The 19,984-nt window shown below is 38.9% G+C and overlaps 1 protein-coding gene across 1 annotated transcript; it reads right to left on the bottom strand.

Annotated features, from left to right (window-relative positions):
- Positions 1 to 1,239: 1,239 nt before the first annotated feature.
- Positions 1,240 to 18,309, bottom strand: SLC17A2 (solute carrier family 17 member 2; the record flags this gene model as incomplete). The annotated part of the gene is made up of 11 exons (XM_079712039.1): positions 18,228 to 18,309; positions 16,563 to 16,774; positions 14,491 to 14,724; positions 14,318 to 14,405; positions 6,056 to 6,142; positions 4,583 to 4,701; positions 4,299 to 4,460; positions 3,681 to 3,813; positions 3,448 to 3,595; positions 2,582 to 2,672; positions 1,240 to 1,374 (listed from the first exon to the last, which is right to left on the bottom strand). Exons 1-11 carry the CDS (start codon positions 18,253 to 18,255, stop codon positions 1,240 to 1,242), a joined length of 1,437 nt encoding a protein of 478 aa, XP_079568165.1. The 5' UTR covers positions 18,256 to 18,309.
- Positions 18,310 to 19,984: the final 1,675 nt, after the last annotated feature.

The raw sequence follows: 19,984 nt of genomic DNA, 5'->3' as shown, positions 1-19,984 counted from the left end.
TCTTTAAAGCACCTGCTCAAAAATACCTGTTGATTTGCACTAGGAGATTCTCTTTCTCTGCTAAATTAGCTCAACGCTTTAGTCTCTGTGGTTCTACTTGGCTCCTAAACATGCTAAGAATTTCTCCTCTGGAATAGTTGCAGCAAAACTGACATCAGCTCTCTGTGTAGAGACAACCTAGAGGATGTGTTTTAAGGGTTGAGACAATTAATTCCTGTTGGGGTTGATGATGACTATCTGAGAATCTTGAGCAAATAAGGAAAATCTGAAGAAGGTCAAATGATCTTTTTCAATCCTAAAAAGGAATTTCTCTGGTGTGTGATATTGTTCCATGATTTCTTCCATCTTGTTATACCTTCAGTATTCTTCTCCTCCATTTAAGTCTTCCTTTCATTTGAAAATGCCTCTGTCATCTTCCTCTAATTTTCATTCTATGGACCAAACTATCTCAGTGTCTCTCGTAGAACTGCCTACATTGCTTCCCTTCACATCCATTCTTTTTACATTGTAAGCTTTCCAATTCTATCTTCTCTCTCCCATGATTTTCAGTTAGCCTAATTTAATCTTCTCCTTGTCATTTCCTGGTTGTTAATCTCCTGGAAATTAGCTAGGATAAATAAATATCTATTTTTCCTGATGGAAATAATCCTAATGTAAATAATTTTTAAATGGCCCATTTAATTTTAGCATGTGAATTTTAATAGAATGTAACCACATAAACATCCATGTTTCTCAATGTATAAAAACAATAAAAATGTTAACGCTGTGGATTACTGCCTTAAAATTCTGTGCTGATCTCTAGAACATACAACTCTGGTTCTAGTAGATCTTCTCTGTGTCTATAATCGCCCTCATGAAGGTACTTATCAGTGATTATTTTCACACAGCTTTTTATCTAGTTTCTTACAAAAAGGAAAATTCAAAGGCAACAGGAATTGATGTTTCAAGTTTGTCTAGCAGTTTGCAACCCTGGCTGCATGTTAGAAATCCTGGGGAGTGTCTAAAAATTAGTGATATCTGGGCTTTATCCCAGACCAATTCATTCAGAATCTCCTGAGTAGAGCCCATTCATCTGTATGTTTTAGAAACTCCCCAGGGAAATCTAACCAAATGAGAACATGTAACCAAAATTGAGAACTGCTGAGCCTATGGCCAAGAATATGAAAAAAGAATGACGATAAGGAAAAAATGTTGAAAAAGTTAATGCTTAGTACTACATTTAAATCTGCAACTATATCCTCAGAGACGGGTAAGAGTCCTCTCTTTGGCCCAGTGCTGGATTTCTGCTTGTCCAAATGTGAGGTAAAAAACCAGGCCAAATATGTTGACAGCAGCAGCAAGGAAAAAGACATTCCTCCATCCAGACACAGAATCCTGGAGAAAAAAAATAAAAATACACAGAATTATCAGCCTCACAGTTCCTTCTCCACTAGTTCTAGAAATCCTCCATTTTGTATATTACAACACTGATCACAAAGAATCTAGGGGACAATATGCAATAACCACTGAGCACCTTGAAGTCTCAAAGAAGGTTTTATGAAACTGATGGAAACAAGAGGATGCTAAAATGAACACTGGGTTCTGGCTTGGATGAACTTTTCTTTAAACCCAAATAAATTAACCTACACTAATGTTTTTCTAGAAATTTGGATCTCAACATTCTTGAAAATATCGTATTACTCATTTTAAATTATGCCTAAAACAACAGCTTTAAGATTTTCACTCTTGTGCTCTCTCTGATTTGTTTTGTTTTTGACTGTTGACATCAATCACACCAACCGCCTGGATGGACATCTCAATATGATGTGAGTTACATTTGGTCTGACTGTATGATTTTCCTCATCTAGCCCTTGTAAGTCACAGTTCATTTCTGACATTATAGTCAAAGTGGATTCCTAGAAATTTGGTCAAAATCAACCTGAAAATAGATCACCTAGAGATGCATTGAAAACAAAACAAATCTTTTTCTGTAAGTTGGCTCATGTCATCCTGCCATCCCAGCCTGGTTCTGCCTTTCCATCCTCCCTATCAGCCCACACTTGGTACTGAGCAATCCTCACAGGCTATGCTCCCTGCTTTGTGTCACAGCCTTTCTCTTTCCACCCAAGATTTAACCTCTCTTCAAGCTGGCCTTGGGACCCTTTGGGTTTCCATTGTGTGATTTTTTTTTTAGAAATTGGAATTAATCTGAACAGAATGTTCATAACCATCCCCTTCTGATCCTGTGTCTTCATCTCTTATCCTTGACATGTATCATTCACTCTGTTCATAACCAAGAGCTGTTTCATACTTTTGTTCCTCTAGGAAGTCATATGTGCTATTTTCTCTGCCTGAACTGCTCATTTTCATTAATCTAATACCTATTCATTTTTAGAATTTCAGCTTTTACTTCTCTTTCCCTGGGAAATATGAACTACCAGACTCTGATTTAGAGTCCCCTAAGAATAGAGTAATTGTGTAGGCAACCAGGCTTTTTTTCCCCATCAGACCATACAATACTTGAGAACAGAGGCCCTGTTGTGAATCCCCAGTGCCTAAAACAATACCTGCCACTTGCAGATGTTCAATAAACTGGCCCAACCTGACTGATAAGGAATCCGGTGGCAGTAGAAGAGATGATTCCTGCGATGAGCCCAAATCCCCTTGAGATTCCCATGAGGAAACTTGCATACCTGCGGGGAGATGATTTTATACAGAAAGCTGCCTATCACTTTTCAGCAACTCAACTTTAATGCAGTTCAGCTCTAGTAGCAAAGTCATTTAGCCTAATGCAGTTTTTTCTGTTCACTTCAAGATAGTTAGGGCAATGTCTGTTTGCCAAACCTGAAATCACCTATCCACCAACTCAACAACTAGGAAACAATTCTGTCTCTCAGGAGCCCAGGTTCCCATCCCAGCATCTCAGCATGGCAGGCAGTTTGTGCAGTGGATGAGACAACATACACTGGACAGACAGCCTGGGTCCAAATCCTGGCTCTGCCTTTGTGTGACCTCAGGCATGTCACTTAAATTTCTTGTGCCTCAATCATCTCCCTTATAAAGTGAGAATAACAATAGGACATGTAGTTATGCAGACCAGATGTGTTGATATATGAGAAGTCCTTTGAATAGGATCTGGCTCAGGACAGGTGTATACATATGTGGTAGCTAATATCATCAACACTCTGGAAGCTTTTCCAAAACACGTGTGTGGGTTCTTTCCCAGAACACACAGTCTAATCTCTAGTGGAGAAGCTAAGGAAGTTTCATCTACTTGTTACTGGCCAGGATTGGGCACTGTTTTTCTAAAAACATCTTAGGTCATGGCCACATACTGACATTTCTAGTTATTTGCTATTACTCTGCCATCATTTTGTGCATGTCAACAACAAGAAGTAGTTGCAAGAAGACTGAGGCCTAAACCTCCGGAAGGGCCTGGGGGAGGGGAACAAACAGGTAAAATCTTACCTGGGAGCGACATCTAAGGTGTTGATGATGAATCCTGAATCACACAGGTTGCTGGTCCCAGGAATAAGTATCAGCAAAATAATAGTTGTTGTGTAACTGGAAGCCACAAAAGGCAGGGCGACAGCACACAGCGATGGAAGGAGGAGCCCTTGGAAATGGGGACACACCATCAGGAAACTTCTCTGACCATGTGTGGATAAAAGGATTGGTTAACCGAGTCCCCCCATCCTTACCTAGGGATGAAAAGAGTTTTCGGACGGTGATTAATCTGAGAAGATTCCTGGACAGAAGGAAATCTGCCAACTGACCTCCTAGAATCGTACAACTTGAGGCAGCAATAAAAGGCAGGGAGGACAGAACCCCACTCTGAAGGAAGGAAATGTATACAGTGAGTAGTTACAGAGGTGCATATGGCACCAGATTTTATCAGTTACACAGACCAACAATTAGCCCACCCTCCTGAAACTTGGAGTTGCTTTAAGGAAATTAGCATCCTTTTCCACATGAGGAGCACACTTTCTCAGGTAAGAGAGCCAGCACTTGCATTACACTGGTCTCCAGAGGAAAGCACTACTCATTTCTAAGGGAAATTGAAGCATCAGCTAGTATGGCAGTGTTGCATAGATACCGCAGCAGCTCTACCACTCAGTAATTGTGTAATCCAGGGCAAGTCATCTCCCCTCTATGTCCCTATTTCTACACCTGTGCAATGGAAATCATTACAATGTCTCTCAATCATTGTGAGGGTTATATGTGTAGTTATGTGTAAAGTCAGAATGTAGTAGGCAGCACAGAGCTGTTTGTTCTTATTGCCATTATCATGTTCATAGAAGTACAGGAAGCATACTCACATCTCTGATGTTGACATGGAGCACAGAACTGATGTACGTTGGTAGGTAAGTTATGATTATGGTGCATAACCAGAAATGGCTGAAAAAACCCGTGAAAATGGCCCAAAGTGGTAGGCATCTGACCATAGCCTTTATGGGGATGGATCGTCTAGGAGAACTGGACTGAAAGGAAATATCTAATCAGTATGGGTATTAGAACAGGACAGAGGATGCCTCTCCTGAGAGCCCCACACCCTACCCTGGAGATCTCTGCATGGCCCACAGGTAGAAGGGCTGCACTGTACCTGTTGAGCCAGTGAAGACACGATGTGGTCCTTTTCCCTGACGCTTATGCATGGGTGATGCATGGGGTCATCATAAATCACCATGAACCACAGGAGACAGCAGACACAGCCAATGCTACCTGGGAAGCTGGTGTCCAATTAGTTTTCAGGTAGATTTGTGTGCTAGGGGAAGGGAGTTTCCTCTGAAGTAGCACACCTCACCCCAAAACACACATATCAATTCATGGTTGTTCCACCATCATGACCTAAAGTTTCCCACTTCTTCATCTCAACTCATCTACAAATCTCCTTTTGACTAAATGTAGAGTGCCATTTGTCAATGTCAGAGCCCTCTCGACAGAGCAGGAGCATGAACGTACCACTGTATAGCTGATTAGTTAATCTTCAGACTCCAGTGGATATATCGTGGTGTGTCATTAGCAACAACTTCTTAATACACACATTACTGTCTTATTTTAGAAGATCTGAATAGTCAGGATTGAAGAGAAAAGTATTCATCCATATACAAAACAACCTGCCATAAAATGAGTGTGGCAAGGAAAATTTTCCAACACATTTGCAAAAGACAGTATTATTTGTATTCAAACAATTCATCCATTATGGATTTCCAGAAAAATATTTCTTGACAGTACCTGATCAACATGTGTGGACAAAAATGACCTGGGATTAGCATCATTAATGAGAAAGCCATCCTAGCTGGAACCATATTGAGAATAGAAACTTGTCTCATTGCTGAGATTTGTCACCTGAAGAGGTTCTATGTTAAAAGACTCTGTGGACTAATGTTCTTTAAATTTCCTCTAATTACTGGATTTATCCATTCTTTTATTTATAAAGCTATAAGTCAGGTACTATGATAGTACCAAAGTGATAAAAAAATATGGAATGAATTTCTTGCCTCGGTCATTTCATAATCTAGTGGAGAGGGAGAAGGGGAAATAAATAATTACATGCCAACACAGCCTAGAAAAGAAATTATCAGTAAGCATCATAGAGGACAGAAAGACTTAATCTGATGGGATAAGTCTTGGTAGTCCCCATAGGGAGGTGTACGTTTAATTTGAGCTTTGCAAGATTCACCTGGTAGAAAATAGGTTAAGGGCATCTTGGTAGAAATAATAATTATAATAAAATATGAAGACATATTGAAAATGTGCTTCACCAGCTCTGACATGTTAACCACACAGAGCAACTAGACCTGGTGTTTCAGACGTGGTGGCAGAGATTCTACAGAAGATGCCTGGGGTGGGTGTGTAAGGCTACACTCCTGATTTCTCAGAAGTCAGCACCATGCAGATGGTCATCTCTTAGACTAGACTAAGAAATCTACCAACCCTCAACATTCTTCATCATCTTCCATTTAACAATGGACATTTTCTCTCAAATGGGAAGAATGTGGGCGATAGGTAATGTAAGCATAAAAACAAATGCCTGGGAAGTGGAGGTGTTAGGAGTTAAGAGAAAGTGACTCACCAAAGATGTAGAAGATAAAAGGCCAGCCCAACACCTGTGAGATTAGTCCCCCCACACAGAGGATGATGAAGGACCCAAACGCTGCCCCTGAAGAGAAGAGGGATAAAAAAACACTGAGGAAAATAGCAAAGGTTGAGACTGAGTGACTTCCCTGGATGTTGTCCCAACAAAGAGGTGGCAGACTTAGAATTACTGGGTGATGAGAGTCTTTCTTCCAGCTCACAGATCTCCCCCAATAAAGTCATGAGAAGTTATTAGAATTAATAAATAATAAAAATATGCCACCTGACACTTCAATGGCTCCTTAACTCCAATGTGACCAAATACAAATCCCTTTATTTGTCATAGAAACTCTCTGCAAACATAGCCCACCAGTATTTCCTTATAATCAGAGTTACATTCTGGCAGGGGCAATATGAGGTTGGCAACAGAAAAGGAAACTCTTACAAAAACTAATAAAATAAAGTCCTTGACCTCAAGGGGATTTCAGCCCAGTTGCAGAGAAAAACGTGAACAAAATTCACTATTATAAGTGTAACACAATGTAGACCTTGGAGTCTGAACATATTTTTCAGAGACCCATAATAAGAAATGTATCTTTCATGGCAACACAATACATACACAAATACACACACACACACACACACACACACACACACACACCAAACAAGAGTTTCATGAATCAATGCTTAGTCTTACCATGTGCAATTCCCTCCAAAATTTTTCATTCTATTCTATTCACTTTCATTTTAAAAATACTGGTTTTGACCTACTTAATTGATTTTATGACCCCTTCAATGGGTCCCAATATATGCAATTTGAAAAAAAAGAATGTGGAATATAAATATGATAATAAAACTACAATTTCCTTTGAAAGTATACATGAGGAGAAAATTAAAACTGATGATAAGATTCACAAATTGTTTACATGAACTAATAGTAGGATGGATGGAATTTTGGTAAAAGAAGCTGGGAGCAAAAGACCTTCCAGGAAAATGAGCCAGTAGAAATAGAGCCAGAGAGAAGTTAAGTGCAGACTGTACATGCGACAATCTGAGCATTGCTTACAGAGGGATGTTGAGCGCAAAGGCAAGTTGGGACCAAATGGTAGAGCATCTTTGTATCCATGCAATAAGGAGGTCAGTCTTCTGTAATCATGAAGGCACACACTGAAGATTCCCAAGCAGGTTAGCAAAAATGCCCTGTCTGTGCTTTAGGGAGATAACTTGGCTTTGATGAGAAGTTTGAAGGAAACAAAGCTAGAGGAGAGAGAAGACCAACTGAGCATTTGTAGATAGAGGAGATGTTGACAACTGCAATGGAAGGAGCCACACGGGACAGTGGCTTTGGAGTAAAAATCTGCAGGACGCAGCCATGCATTGGACTGGAGAGTGAGAGGCTTGATGACCCTCAGTTCTGTTCTTCAAGTACACATTCTCAGTGCTACCAGTTGGGGCAAATAGCAGTGATGTAGTTATCAAGTCCTTATGATCACAAGCTCTGGTGGGGGAGTGTAGCATGGTGATTGAGAGTGTGCACTCTGAGACCAAATTGCCGGGGCTCAAATCTCAGTTCTACTGCCAGCTAGTTATTTGTCTCTGGGAAATTTACTTAATCTCTGCATACTTTAATTCCCTCCTTTGTAAAATGAGAGTTAAGATTGGTTCAAGATGGTGGAGTAGAAGGATGTGCTCTCACTCCCTCTTACAAGAACACCAGAATCACAACTAACAGCTGAACAATCATCGACAGGAAGACACTGGAACTCACCAAAAAAGATACCCCACATCCAAAGACAAAGGAGAAGCCACAATGAGATGGTAGGAGGGGCACAATCACAATAAAATCAAATCCCATAACTGCTGGGTGGGTGACTCACAAATTGGAGAACACTTATACCACAGAAGTCCACCCACTGGAGTGAAAGTTCTGAGTGCCACGTCAGGCTTCCCAATCTGGGGGTCTGGCAACGGAAGGAGGAATTCCTAGAGAATCAGACTTTGAAGGTTAGCAGGATTTGATTACAGGACCTTGACAGGACTGGGGGAAACAGCGACTCCACTCTTGGAGGGCACACAAAAAGTAGTGTGCTCATCAGAAAAAAGGGGAAGGAGCAGTGACCCCCACAGTAGACTGAAGCAGACATACCTGCTAGTAGTGTTGGAGGGTCTCCTGCAGAGGCGGGGGGTGACTGTGTGTCACCGTCAGTACAAGGACACTGGCAGGAGAAGTTCTGGGAAGTACTCCTTGGCGTGAGCCCTACCAGAGTCTGCAACTAGCCCCACCAAAGAGGCCCAGTAGGCTCCAGTGTTGGGTCGCCTCAGGCCAAACAACCAACAGGGAGGGAACCCAGCCCCACCAATCAGCAGACAAGTGGATTAAAGTTTTACTGAGCTCTGCCCACCAAGGCAACAGCCAGCTCTACCTACCACCAGTCCCTCCCATCAGGAAACTTGCACAAGCCTCTTAGATAGCTTCATCCACCAGAGGGCAGACAGCAGAAGCAAGAAGAAGTACAATCCTGCAGCCTGTGGAACAAAAACCTCATTCACAGAAAGATAGACAAGATGAAAAGGCAGAAGGCTATGTACCAGATGAAGGAACAAGATAAAACTCCAGAAACACAACTAAATGAAGTGGAGATAGGCAACCTTCCAGAAAAAGAATTCAGAATAATAGTGAAGATGATCCAGGACCTTGGAAAATGAATGGAGGCAAAGATCGAGAAGACTCAAGAAATGTTTAACAAAGATCGAGAAGAATTAAAGAACAAACAAACAGAGATGAACAACACAATAACTGAAATGAAAAATACACTAGAAGGAATCAATAGCAGAATAACTGAGGCAGAAGAACGGATCAGTGACCTGGAAGACAGAATGGTGGAATTCACTGCTGCAGAATAGAATAAAGAAGAAAGAATGAAAAGAAATGAAGAAAGCCTAAGAGACCTCTGGGACAACATTAAATGCAACAACATTCGCATTATAGGGGTACCAGAAGGAGAAGAGAGAGAAAAAGGACCAGAGAAAATATTTGAAGAGATTATAGTCAAAAACGTCCCTAACATGGGAAAGGAAATAGCCACCCAATTCCAGGAAGTGCAGAGAGTCCCATACAGGATAAACCCAAGGAGAAACATACTGAGACACATAGTAATCAAATTGGCAAAAATTAAAGACAAAGAAAAATTATTGAAAGCAGCAAGGTAAAAATGACAAATAACATACAAGGGAACTCCCATAAGGTTAACAGCTGATTTCTCAGCAGAAATTTTACAAGCCTGAAGGGAGTGGCATGATATACTTAAAGTGATGAAAAGGAAGAGCCTACAACCAAGATTGCTCTACTCAGCAAGGATCTCATTCAGATTCGATGGAGAAATCAAAAACTTTACAGACAAGCAAAAGCTAAGAGAATTCAGCACCACCAAACCAGCTCTACAGCAAGTGCTAAAGGAACTTCTGTAAGTGGGAAACACAAGAGAAGAAAAGGACCTATGAAAACAAACCCAAAACAATTATTAAAATGGTCATAGGAACATACATATCAATAATTACCTTAAACGTGAATGGATTAAATGCTCCACCCAAAAGACAAAGGCTTGCTGAATGGATACAAAAACAAGACTCATATATAAATGTCTACAAGAGACCCATTTAAGACCTAGGGACACATTCAGACTGAAAGTGAGGGGATGGAAAAAGATATTCCATGCAAATGGAAATCAAAAGAAAGCTGGAGTATCAATACTCATATCAGATAAAATTGACTTTAAAATAAAGAATTTTACAAGAGATGAGCAAGGACACTACATAATGATCAAGGGATCAATCCAAGAAGAAAATATATAACAATTATAAATATATATGCCCCCACCATAGGAGCACCTCAATACATAAGGCAACGGCTAACAGCACTAAAAGAGGAAATTAACAGTAAAACAATAACAGTGGGGGACTTTAACACCTCACTTACACCAATGGACAGATCATCCAGACAGAAAATTAATAAGGAAACACAAGCTTTAAATGACACAATAGACCAGATAGATTTAATTGATATTTATAGGACATTCCATCAAAAAACAGCAGATTACACTTTCTTCTCAAGTGTGCATGGAACCTTCTCCAGGACAGATCACATCTTGGGTCACAAATCAAGCCTCAGTAAATTTAAGAAAATTGAAATCATATCAAGCATCTTTTCTGACCACAATGCTATGAGATTAGAAATCAATTACAGGGAAAAAAACGTAAAAATCACAACCACATGGAGGCTAAACAATACGTGACTAAGTAACCAAGAAATCACTGAAGAAATCAAAGAGGAAATCAAAAAATACCTAGAGACAAATGACAATGAAAACACGATGATCCAAAACCTATGGGATGCAGCAAAAGTAGTTCTAAGAGGGAAGTTTACAGCAATACAATCCAACATCAAGAAATGAGAAAAATCTTGGGCCTCCCTGGTGGCGTGGTGGTTGAGAGTCCGCCTGCCGATGCAGGGGACACGGGTTAGTGTCCCGGTCTGGGAAGATCCCACATGCCGCAAAGCGGCTGGCGTCGTGAGCCATGGCTGCTGGGCCTGCACGTCCGGAGCCTGTGCTCCGCAACGGGAGAGGCCACAGCAGTGAGAGGCCCGCGTACCGCAAAAAAAAAAAAAAAAAAAAAAAAAGAAATGAGAAAAATCTCAAATAAACAATCTAACCTTACACCTAAAGGAACTAGAAAAAGAAGAACAAACAAAACTCAAAGTTAGCAGAAGGAAAGAAATCATAAAGATCAGAGCAGAAATAAATGAAATAGAAACAAAGAAAACAATAGCAAAGATCAATAAAATTAAAAGCTGGTTCTTTGAGAAGATAAACAAAAATGATAAACCTTTAGCCAGACTCAAGAAAAAGAGGGAGATGACTCAAATCAATAAAATTAGAAATGAAAAAGGAGAAGTTACAACAGACACCACAGAAATACAAAGCATCAAAAGAGACTACTACAAGCAGCTCTATGCCAATAAAATGGACAACCTGGAAGAAACGGACAAATTCTTAGAAAGGTATAACCTTCCAAGACTGAACCAGGAAGAAATAGAAAATATGAACAGATCAATCACAAGTAATGAAACTGAAATTGTCATTAAAAATCTTCCAACACACAGAAGTCCAGGACCAGATGGCTTCACGGGTGAATTCTATCAAACATTTAGAGAAGAGCTGACACGCATCCTTCTCAAACTCTTCCAAAAAATTGCAGAGGAAGGAACACTCCCAAACTCCTTCTATGAGGCCACTATCACCCTGATACCAAAATCAGACAAAGATACTACAAAAAAAGAAAATTACAGACCAATATCACTGATGAATATAGATGCAAAAATCCTCAACAAAATACTACCAAACAGAATCCAACAACACATTAAAAGGATCATACACAATGATCAAGTGGGATTTATCCCAGAGATGCAAGGATTCTTCAGTATATGCAAATCAATCAATGTGATACACCATATTAACAAATTGGAGAAGAAAAACCATATGATCCTCTCAATAGATGCAGAAAAAGCTTTTGACAAAATTCTACACCAATTTATAATAAAAACTCTCCAGAAAGTGGGCATAGAGGTGGTCTACCTCAACATAATAAAGGCCATGAATGACAAACCCACAGCAAACATCATCCTCAATGGTGAAAAACTGAAAACATTTCCTCTAAGATCAGGAACAAGACGAGGTGTCCACTCTTGCCACTATTATTCAACATAGTTTTGCAAGTCCTAGCCATGGCAATCAGAGAAGAAAAAGAAATAAAAGGAATACAATTTGGAAAAGAAGAAGTAAAACTGACACTGTTTGCAGATGCCATGATACTATACATAGAGAATCCTAAAGACGCCACCAGAAAACTACTAGAGCTAATCAATGAATCTGGTAAAGTTGCAGGATACAAAATTAATGCACAGAAATCTCTTGCATTCCTATACACTAATGATGAAAAATGTGAAAGAGAAATTAAGGAAACACTCCCATTTACCACTGCAACAAAAAGAATAAAATATCTAGGAATAAACCTACCTAGGGAGACAAAGACCTGTATGCAGAAAACTATAAGACACTGATGAAACAAATTAAAGATGATACCAACAGATTGAGAGATATTCCATGTTCTTGGATTGGAAGAATCAATACTGTGAAAATGACTATACTACCCAAAGCAATCTACAGATGCAATGCAATCCCTATCAAATTACCAATGGCATTTTTTACAGAACTAGAACAAAAAATCTTAAAATTTGTATGGAGACACAAAAGACCCTGAATAGCCAAAGCAGTCTTGAGGGAAAAAAACGGAGCTGAAGGAATCAGACTCCCTGACTTCAGAGTATGCTACAAAGCTACAGTAATCAAGACAATATGGTACTGGCACAAAACCAGAAACAGATCAATGGAACAAGATAGAAAGCCCAAAGATAAACCCACGCACCTATGGTCAACTAATCTATGACAAAGGAGGCAAGGATATACAATGGAGAAAAGACAGTCTCTTCAATAAGTGGTGCTGGGAAAACTGGACAGCTACATGTAAAAGAATGAAATTAGAACACTGCCTAACACCATACACAAAAATAAACTCAAAATGGATTCGAGACCTAAATATAAGACTGGACACTATAAAATTCTTAGAGGAAAACATCGGAAGAACACTCTTTGACATAAATCACAGCAAGATCTTTTTTGATCCACCTCCTAGAGTAATGGAAATAAAAACAAAAATAAACAAGTGGGACCTAATGAAACTTAAAAGCTTTGGCAAAGCCAAGGAAACTACAAACAAGACAAAAAGACAACCCTCAGAAAGGGAAAAAATATTTGGAAATGAATCAATGGACAAAGGATTAATCTCCAAAATATATAAACAGCTCACACAGCTCAATATTAAAAAAACAAACAACCCAATCAGAAAATGGGCAGAAGACTACATAGACATTTCTCCAAAGAGGACATACAGATGGCCAAGAAGCACATTAAAAGCTGCTCAACATCAGTAATTATTAGAGAAATGCAAATCAAAACTACAATGAGGTATCACCTCACACCAGTTAGAATGGGCATCATCAGAAAATCTACAAACAACAAATGCTGGAGAGGGTGTGGAGAAAAGGGAACCCTCTTGCACTGTTGGTGGGAATGTAAATTGATACAGCCAATATGGAGAACAGTATGGAGGTTCCTTAGCAAACTAAACATAGAAATACCATACGACCCAGCAATCCCACTACTGGGCATATACCCTGAGAAAACCATAATTCAAAAAGGCACATGCACCCCAATGTTTACTGCTGTGCTGTTTACAGTAGCCAAGTCATGGAAGCAACCTAAATGCCCATAGACAGATGAATGGATAAAGAAGATGTGGTACATACATACAATGGAATATTACTCAGCCAATAAAGGAACGAAATTGAGTCATTTGTAGAGACGTGGATGAATCTAGAGACTGTCATACAGACTGAAGTAAGTCAGAAAGAGAAAAACAAATATTGTATATTAATGCATATATGTGGAACCTAGAAAAATGGTACAGATGAACTGGTTTGCAGGGCAGAAATAGAGACACAGATGTAGAGAACAAACGTATGGACACCAAGGGGGGAAAGCAGCGGGGGGTGCGGGTGGGGGTGTGATGAATTGGGAGATTGGGATTGACATGTATACACTGATGTGTATAAAATGGATGACTAACAAGAACTTGCTGTATAAAAAAATAAATAAAATAAAATTCAAAAGAAAAGAAAATGAGAGTTAAAAATTATCTTCAAAGGGATATTGTGAATATTAGCTCAGAAGAGTAAAGAACTCAGAATATTGTGGGCTCTTGAAACTCTACTTTCCAGACTGATTTATCTCCTTACCACTGATAGTCTTAATTCTCATTTGCATATCTTTGCTAAAATGGTGTTTATACAGTTTACTTGGTTTTTTTTTTTTTTGTATTTTTGCAAATTCTTAAAGTTCTAAACTTTTCCCTACAATGCTTTTCTGTCTACCCTCACAATGCTCACAATGGTCTTTTCTGCTTCTGAGTCTTAGTGGCTTTACAGCACAGATGTATCTGTCTTATTTTTTATGTGACTGTCTTACATTGTTGAATATTTTTACAGCACTTTTCTCCCTGTCCCTCAAACCATCCTATGCATAGAAGGAAAGATGTAATAGGGTGAAGGAGATTACAAAGTTGTGATCTATATGTATATCCTTACCTGATCCCGCAATGCTGGTGAGCTTGCTTCGTTCAAGTGGGGGAGCCCATTTTGCCCAAATTGTAAACTGACCTGTCCATGCCATTCCCTGAAATGAAAATCATTAAGACTCTTGATCTCTAGTAGAATTCAGGAATCCATATCCCACACAGAACGAGAAAGTAATCGGCTACCTGGGCCATGCCCTGGACTGTCCGAATCACAATAACCAGAATCACTCCAAAGTCAGCAGCCAGTGGTGTAAAGAGGGTGAGAAGGGAGGAGATCAGCAAACCAGCACCAAGCATCTGCTTTGCTCCAAATATCCCTGCTAAATAGCCACTTGGGATCAGAGTCAGTATTATCCCATAGTTGATGGAGCTAAAGATGATACCCTGAGTCTCTGGGCTCCATTCATATACAGAGGCCTGGGGGGAAAAAAAGGAAAATTCTTTGCTAAGAATTTCTTTTATAAAAATTCTGATTTATAGCCAGAGCTGCTTGGGGTTTTGACCCTCCTATAAAATATCAATTTTGGTTTTCCTCCATTTTTTACCAAACAAATATTCCACCTTTTCCAAACAACCAATTATATCTCTAATTTGCTCCTCTCAGAGGGAGAAAAAAATAGAGAAATGAAGAAGAAAAGGAAAAAGAATAGAGAAATGAAGAAGAAAAGAGATAAAGAAATGATTACATAGGTAGTTGATAGGAAGATGTAAATGAAATATGGTGAAAGAGCTTCTTTTAACTATTTTGGTTCTAGTAAATAATTCAGGTGACATGCTGACTCTCATTTCAAAAAATAAGGAAAACACATCTTTACTGAATGTTGATCAAAATTAGTCCCTAAAATCAAGTTTAGGAATCATGGTCTGCCCTAGCAGAGGTGACTTCCTAAAACACATATTACACATTAATAAGATCACATTTTCTTCTGATGTAACCCAATAAATAATTTTGGTAGACCACTAGATACATGGCATCATGGTATAAATTGAAGTAAAGAGCAAAAAAATGTAAAATATGAAATATTTTGTCCACTTAAAATAACTATAAATAATACAAGATATATGACTCATGTCAGAATTCAAGTTTGAGGATGAATGGCAGTAAAATAGGGACTTTAAGAAGAGGCAAGAACAATGTGGGAAGGTCCCAGGAAGGAAGAAGTATTTGAACCGTTCTTTGAAGAATGCCTATGATTTGTGTAAAGAGAAATAGGAAAACTCATTCTTATTGAAGAAAAACAGCAAAAGTGGACTTGCAGTATTTGGAATGATACCCAATGAAACTAACTGGGACTCTGACTTGCTCAGAGCAAAGACTCTCCCTGAGCCATTGACAGCAGATATGAGTGTGCTGAGAAGTGGGCCCAGGTTCTGGAGAAGTACAGCATCTTAAGAGAGGAGTTCGCGACTTGAAGGTATTCTGGATTCTTAAGCACAGGTGTGTGAATGTGTAGAATGAATGATGGAAGAAAGACTGGAGACAGAGAGGTCATTATAAAAAAAGCTGACTCCAAGGTAACAAAATCATGAAATATGAGGATGACTTTAGAAATGTAAAAAAAATGTTAGTTTAAAGAAAAAATTTAAATGGGTTATAATCATGATTCTTATACAAATAAAAAATGAACATGTAATAAAGATTTTATTTAACTCATTGATTAATGGGGGAATTGGTAAGATGTTACAACTGGCCCAAAGGAGAATTCAAAGACCCCACATTTATAAGTGGGAAGTAATGCTGAAATAGATTTTAAATATATAGCAAAACTGGCTTATTCAACTGAGGGGCAAGTGGAGGAGAGTAGCAATTGATTTTTCACAGAAGAAAATTCATTTGCAGAGCTTTGGGCAAGAATCTTTTGCATTACTATTTATTATATAGAACTTACTGAGTTGTAAAATGGCTCAAAGACTATGAAAAGTACAGAGACCTGCTTAGAATCAGGCAGAAGGATATGCATAGATATATCCTAGTGCCTAGTTTTTCATTGAAGATACCCAGTAATCTATTCCTTTCTAGAAGTGTTCACAATTTTTTCCTATAGTCCCCACCCCCAACCTTGTAATCATAATAATCTCAGTGAGACTATTTTAATCACAGAGGTAAGCAATATCTCAAAGAAAAGAACTTCCAGTCCTTTTTAGTTTGCCACTGAAAATTCATGCTTCTATATGCCACAGAATCAAGATACAATTCTTCCTTTCAAACTGGCTTTTCCCTCTCAACAAAGAGCCTTGTTCTCCATTATACTTACTCCCGAATTAAATTCCTTGGTGGATCTGTTGGAGTGATTGAGGGTGAATGCAAGAGATCTTTCTGTGGAGGCATTGAATAAACCAGGCTGCTGAGTGCTATTCACCATGGCAATGATTGCAATGCTCAGACTCACACGCTGGGTTATCACAGTAAAGTTTGAGAAGTGCATGATGAGAGCCAGTCCATAGCGTAATGAACAGAATTCAGGAACTAGAGAATAACACAGATGTCTGCAGTGAGTATCCTGACTGAGATCACCTTCTTTCCATTTCTCCCACTGCTAAGTCTGAGAAAACTACAGATGATTTCATGCAGTCCCACTATCTTTTTTCACCGAAATAATCATAACGACAACTGTTCTTTGTCATATTCTTTAGTTGGCTTCAAGACAATAAATCGGGGATTTTACCATCAAGTAAAACAAATATGGCCTTTTTTCAGAGGTGTGGGAAGCAGATGAAAATATAAGAAAAATTAAATGAAGGCATTTATGTCACATTGTTCCAAAATAAAGTGAATGAGGAAGATGGGGGAAGAGCCAGTCACAGAACCTGAGTCTCCTAGTCTCAAGTCTGTGGTCCCATCTGTTTTGCTTATTCATCTACCATAAAGCTTGGAAGTTTATACTTAGAGAGCTCCCTTTGAATTAAGTGAACATCCAAGGGTTCTCTTTTAAAATACCTGATACATAGTGTATAAATGAGCACAACCACTAACTCCTTAGTGTAATGTTCACTTGGAAGTATTTTTGTTGTATGTCACTAGGCTCTGCCTTCACATATATTCAGCTTAAAAGAAACTAATATGGGGAACCATTTTTACTGTTTGTAGGTGATATGGTACTGGAGGAACTGTCATTCTGTTACAAGAGCAACAAGTTCTTTTAGGTCCCCGTGAAGTGGAACAATGGGCCTATATTGAAAGGGTTCCCATGTGAATGATGGATTAAATTTTTTTGCACATTTGGAGAAATGGGACTAAATAGAAACAAAGAGAGAACCTGTGAAGAAACAGATAAACATATAAAAATATATATATATAATGGGAGAAATAATTTTTAATGGCCAAATAGGCTCAGGGATGAGATTTGGTTGCCTGCAAAATAATTATTTCCCTATTACTGGACTTTTCCAAAGCTCATGGGAAATAACCAGCTACATAGCAAAGATATTGTAGCAGGAACTCATATATGGGTTAGGGGTTTGTTTAAAATGACTTTTTCTGGACTCATTCCATTCCTTATGTCCTGGGATTCAGTGATCATTTGACGTAATTTCTCATAGATACCTCATTGGGGCTCCCTAAGGAAAAAGTAGCAGGTAACAGGATGAGGGGCTGGATTTGGTCCAATGTTATACTGGGAGAATCTCCACAACAGGGAGGCTTGATAAAAAACAAAGGAGAAGGAATGGAGAACGAGGATGTGGAAATAAAGCTTCCACTCGTCCATAATGTAGCCTGCAAATACAAGATGTGACTTGGGACTTCCCTGGTGGTCCAGTGGTTAAGACTCCATGCTCCTGATGCAGGGGGGCCCGGGTTCGATCCCTGGTCAGGGAACTAGAGTCCACATGCCGCAACTAAAGGTCTTGAGTGCCGCAACTAAGAGCCGGTGTAGCCAAATAAATAAATTTTAAAGAGAGAGAGAGATATGTGGCTTTACCTTTCCTGGTGGAAGGCTTCTCATCCATTTGGCTCCTCTGGGAAATGGTACCACACTTTGTGGGGGAGATTCCCTCTGCCCTCAATCTCTTTTACCACGATGGGCTTTTATCTATGGGGAAGAAGAACAATCCAAAACAAGACACACAAATAATTTTCTTGTGTTAATGTTGCATTCTCTCAGCATCAATGAAATTTTGACCCAACACAGGTATATGATTTACATTTTGCCGTATGCTTCCTTATTGCTATGCTTACAGAGGACTCGATTTTTATAAGAAATCTGGCTAAGTCCCAGCTAAGTGACGTAGAGCTAGTCATTTAAATTCTCTAATTGGCCATTTCCTTGTCTGTTCAATAAAAATAAATCTCCTTTCTGAGTGGTGCTGCAAGAACTGAATGAGAAAATTGCAAACCACAGAGAACCATGCAAAGGTAAGGCATATTATGGCTTGAAGCAAGGTCAGAAGACAGGAAAATTAAGCCCAAGAGCTGGGGAGGAAAGTTCCAGAGCAGCCCTTTCTTTCATTTTGACCATGTTTCTGTACATCTTTCTGCACGACCAGAGCAATGTCCCGTGGTTCCTTCTTTGAACATGAAGAATGACATTGCATAACACATATATATAATACTAGTAGTATTTAATGTTTTAAAATGTTCATTCTTGTCTTTGCTAACATAATTTGCACACTTTACTGGGCTGAAAAGTTCTTCAAATCACCTGAATGAGGGCTTTCTACTATAATTATGAATAAATCCAGCTACTTGACAGGTAAAGGGAATTCATGACCGTGAAATGGACACATCTAATTTGATATCTGTACCCCAATATTTGGGGATTCATACATTTATTTCTTTTAGGTACAATCCTCATGCTAAGAATATCATAAGTTTTGCAGTCATTCCTAAACTGAAGCATCCATGACCTCACAAACACATATATCATGCTTATACTGCATCATTCAAAACTTTGCATTCTTTCTGCACATAAATTTAACAAGACTTATCTGCACACTTAAGAATGGAGGATGGAGGATCATAATGAAAGAGACAGGTGAACAATTTTGTTCAAAAATATGCTTTGCAGTATTATTACAACACAATATTGGAGACAAATTAACCTAACCATAAGGGTTTGGTGAGTCAATTTTAATAGATTCTTATAGTGGACTTTATTAAAATAATGTTTTCAAAGATATGCAATAATATTAAGGAAATGCCTGTACTCTAGTATACAAAACAAGCACTATGCCTGTGTTGATACACACACATCCAAGAAGAGAGAAATGGATTCACACAAGTGCCAGCAATGGCTATTTCTGGGTTACAGAACACACTGTGGTCATGTAATTCTTTATGATTTTCCATATTTATCAAGTGATTTTTTAAACAATTAGTAGTTATTTTATACTCAGTGTCTTTGAAGGAACAATAATTAGGCTTCAGAAAGCCAGTCAGGATAGTTTTCTGCTTACCAAATGGCTCTAGAATTCTGAGAACAAGATCACCCCATCTGAGTTTTGAAATTTTCTTTTTTTGTTACAGTGGACCCAAATAGATGCCCAGTTGCCAACAAGAGAACGTCATCACCAGGAAACATGTTGGCTTTTGCTGTGCTTTTTTTTTTTAACATCTTTACTGGAGTATAATTGCTTTACAATGGTGTGTTAGTTTCTGCTTTATAACAAAGTGAATCAGCTATACATTTACATATATCCCCATATCTCCTCCCTCTTGCATCTCCCTCCCACCCTCCCT

The sequence above is a fragment of the Hyperoodon ampullatus genome, assembly GCF_949752795.1.
Source record: "Hyperoodon ampullatus genome assembly, chromosome: 10".
Lineage (NCBI taxonomy): Eukaryota > Metazoa > Chordata > Mammalia > Artiodactyla > Ziphiidae > Hyperoodon > Hyperoodon ampullatus.
The sequence above is the reverse complement of the archived record's forward strand: the minus strand, read 5'-3'. Positions and strand labels throughout refer to the sequence as shown.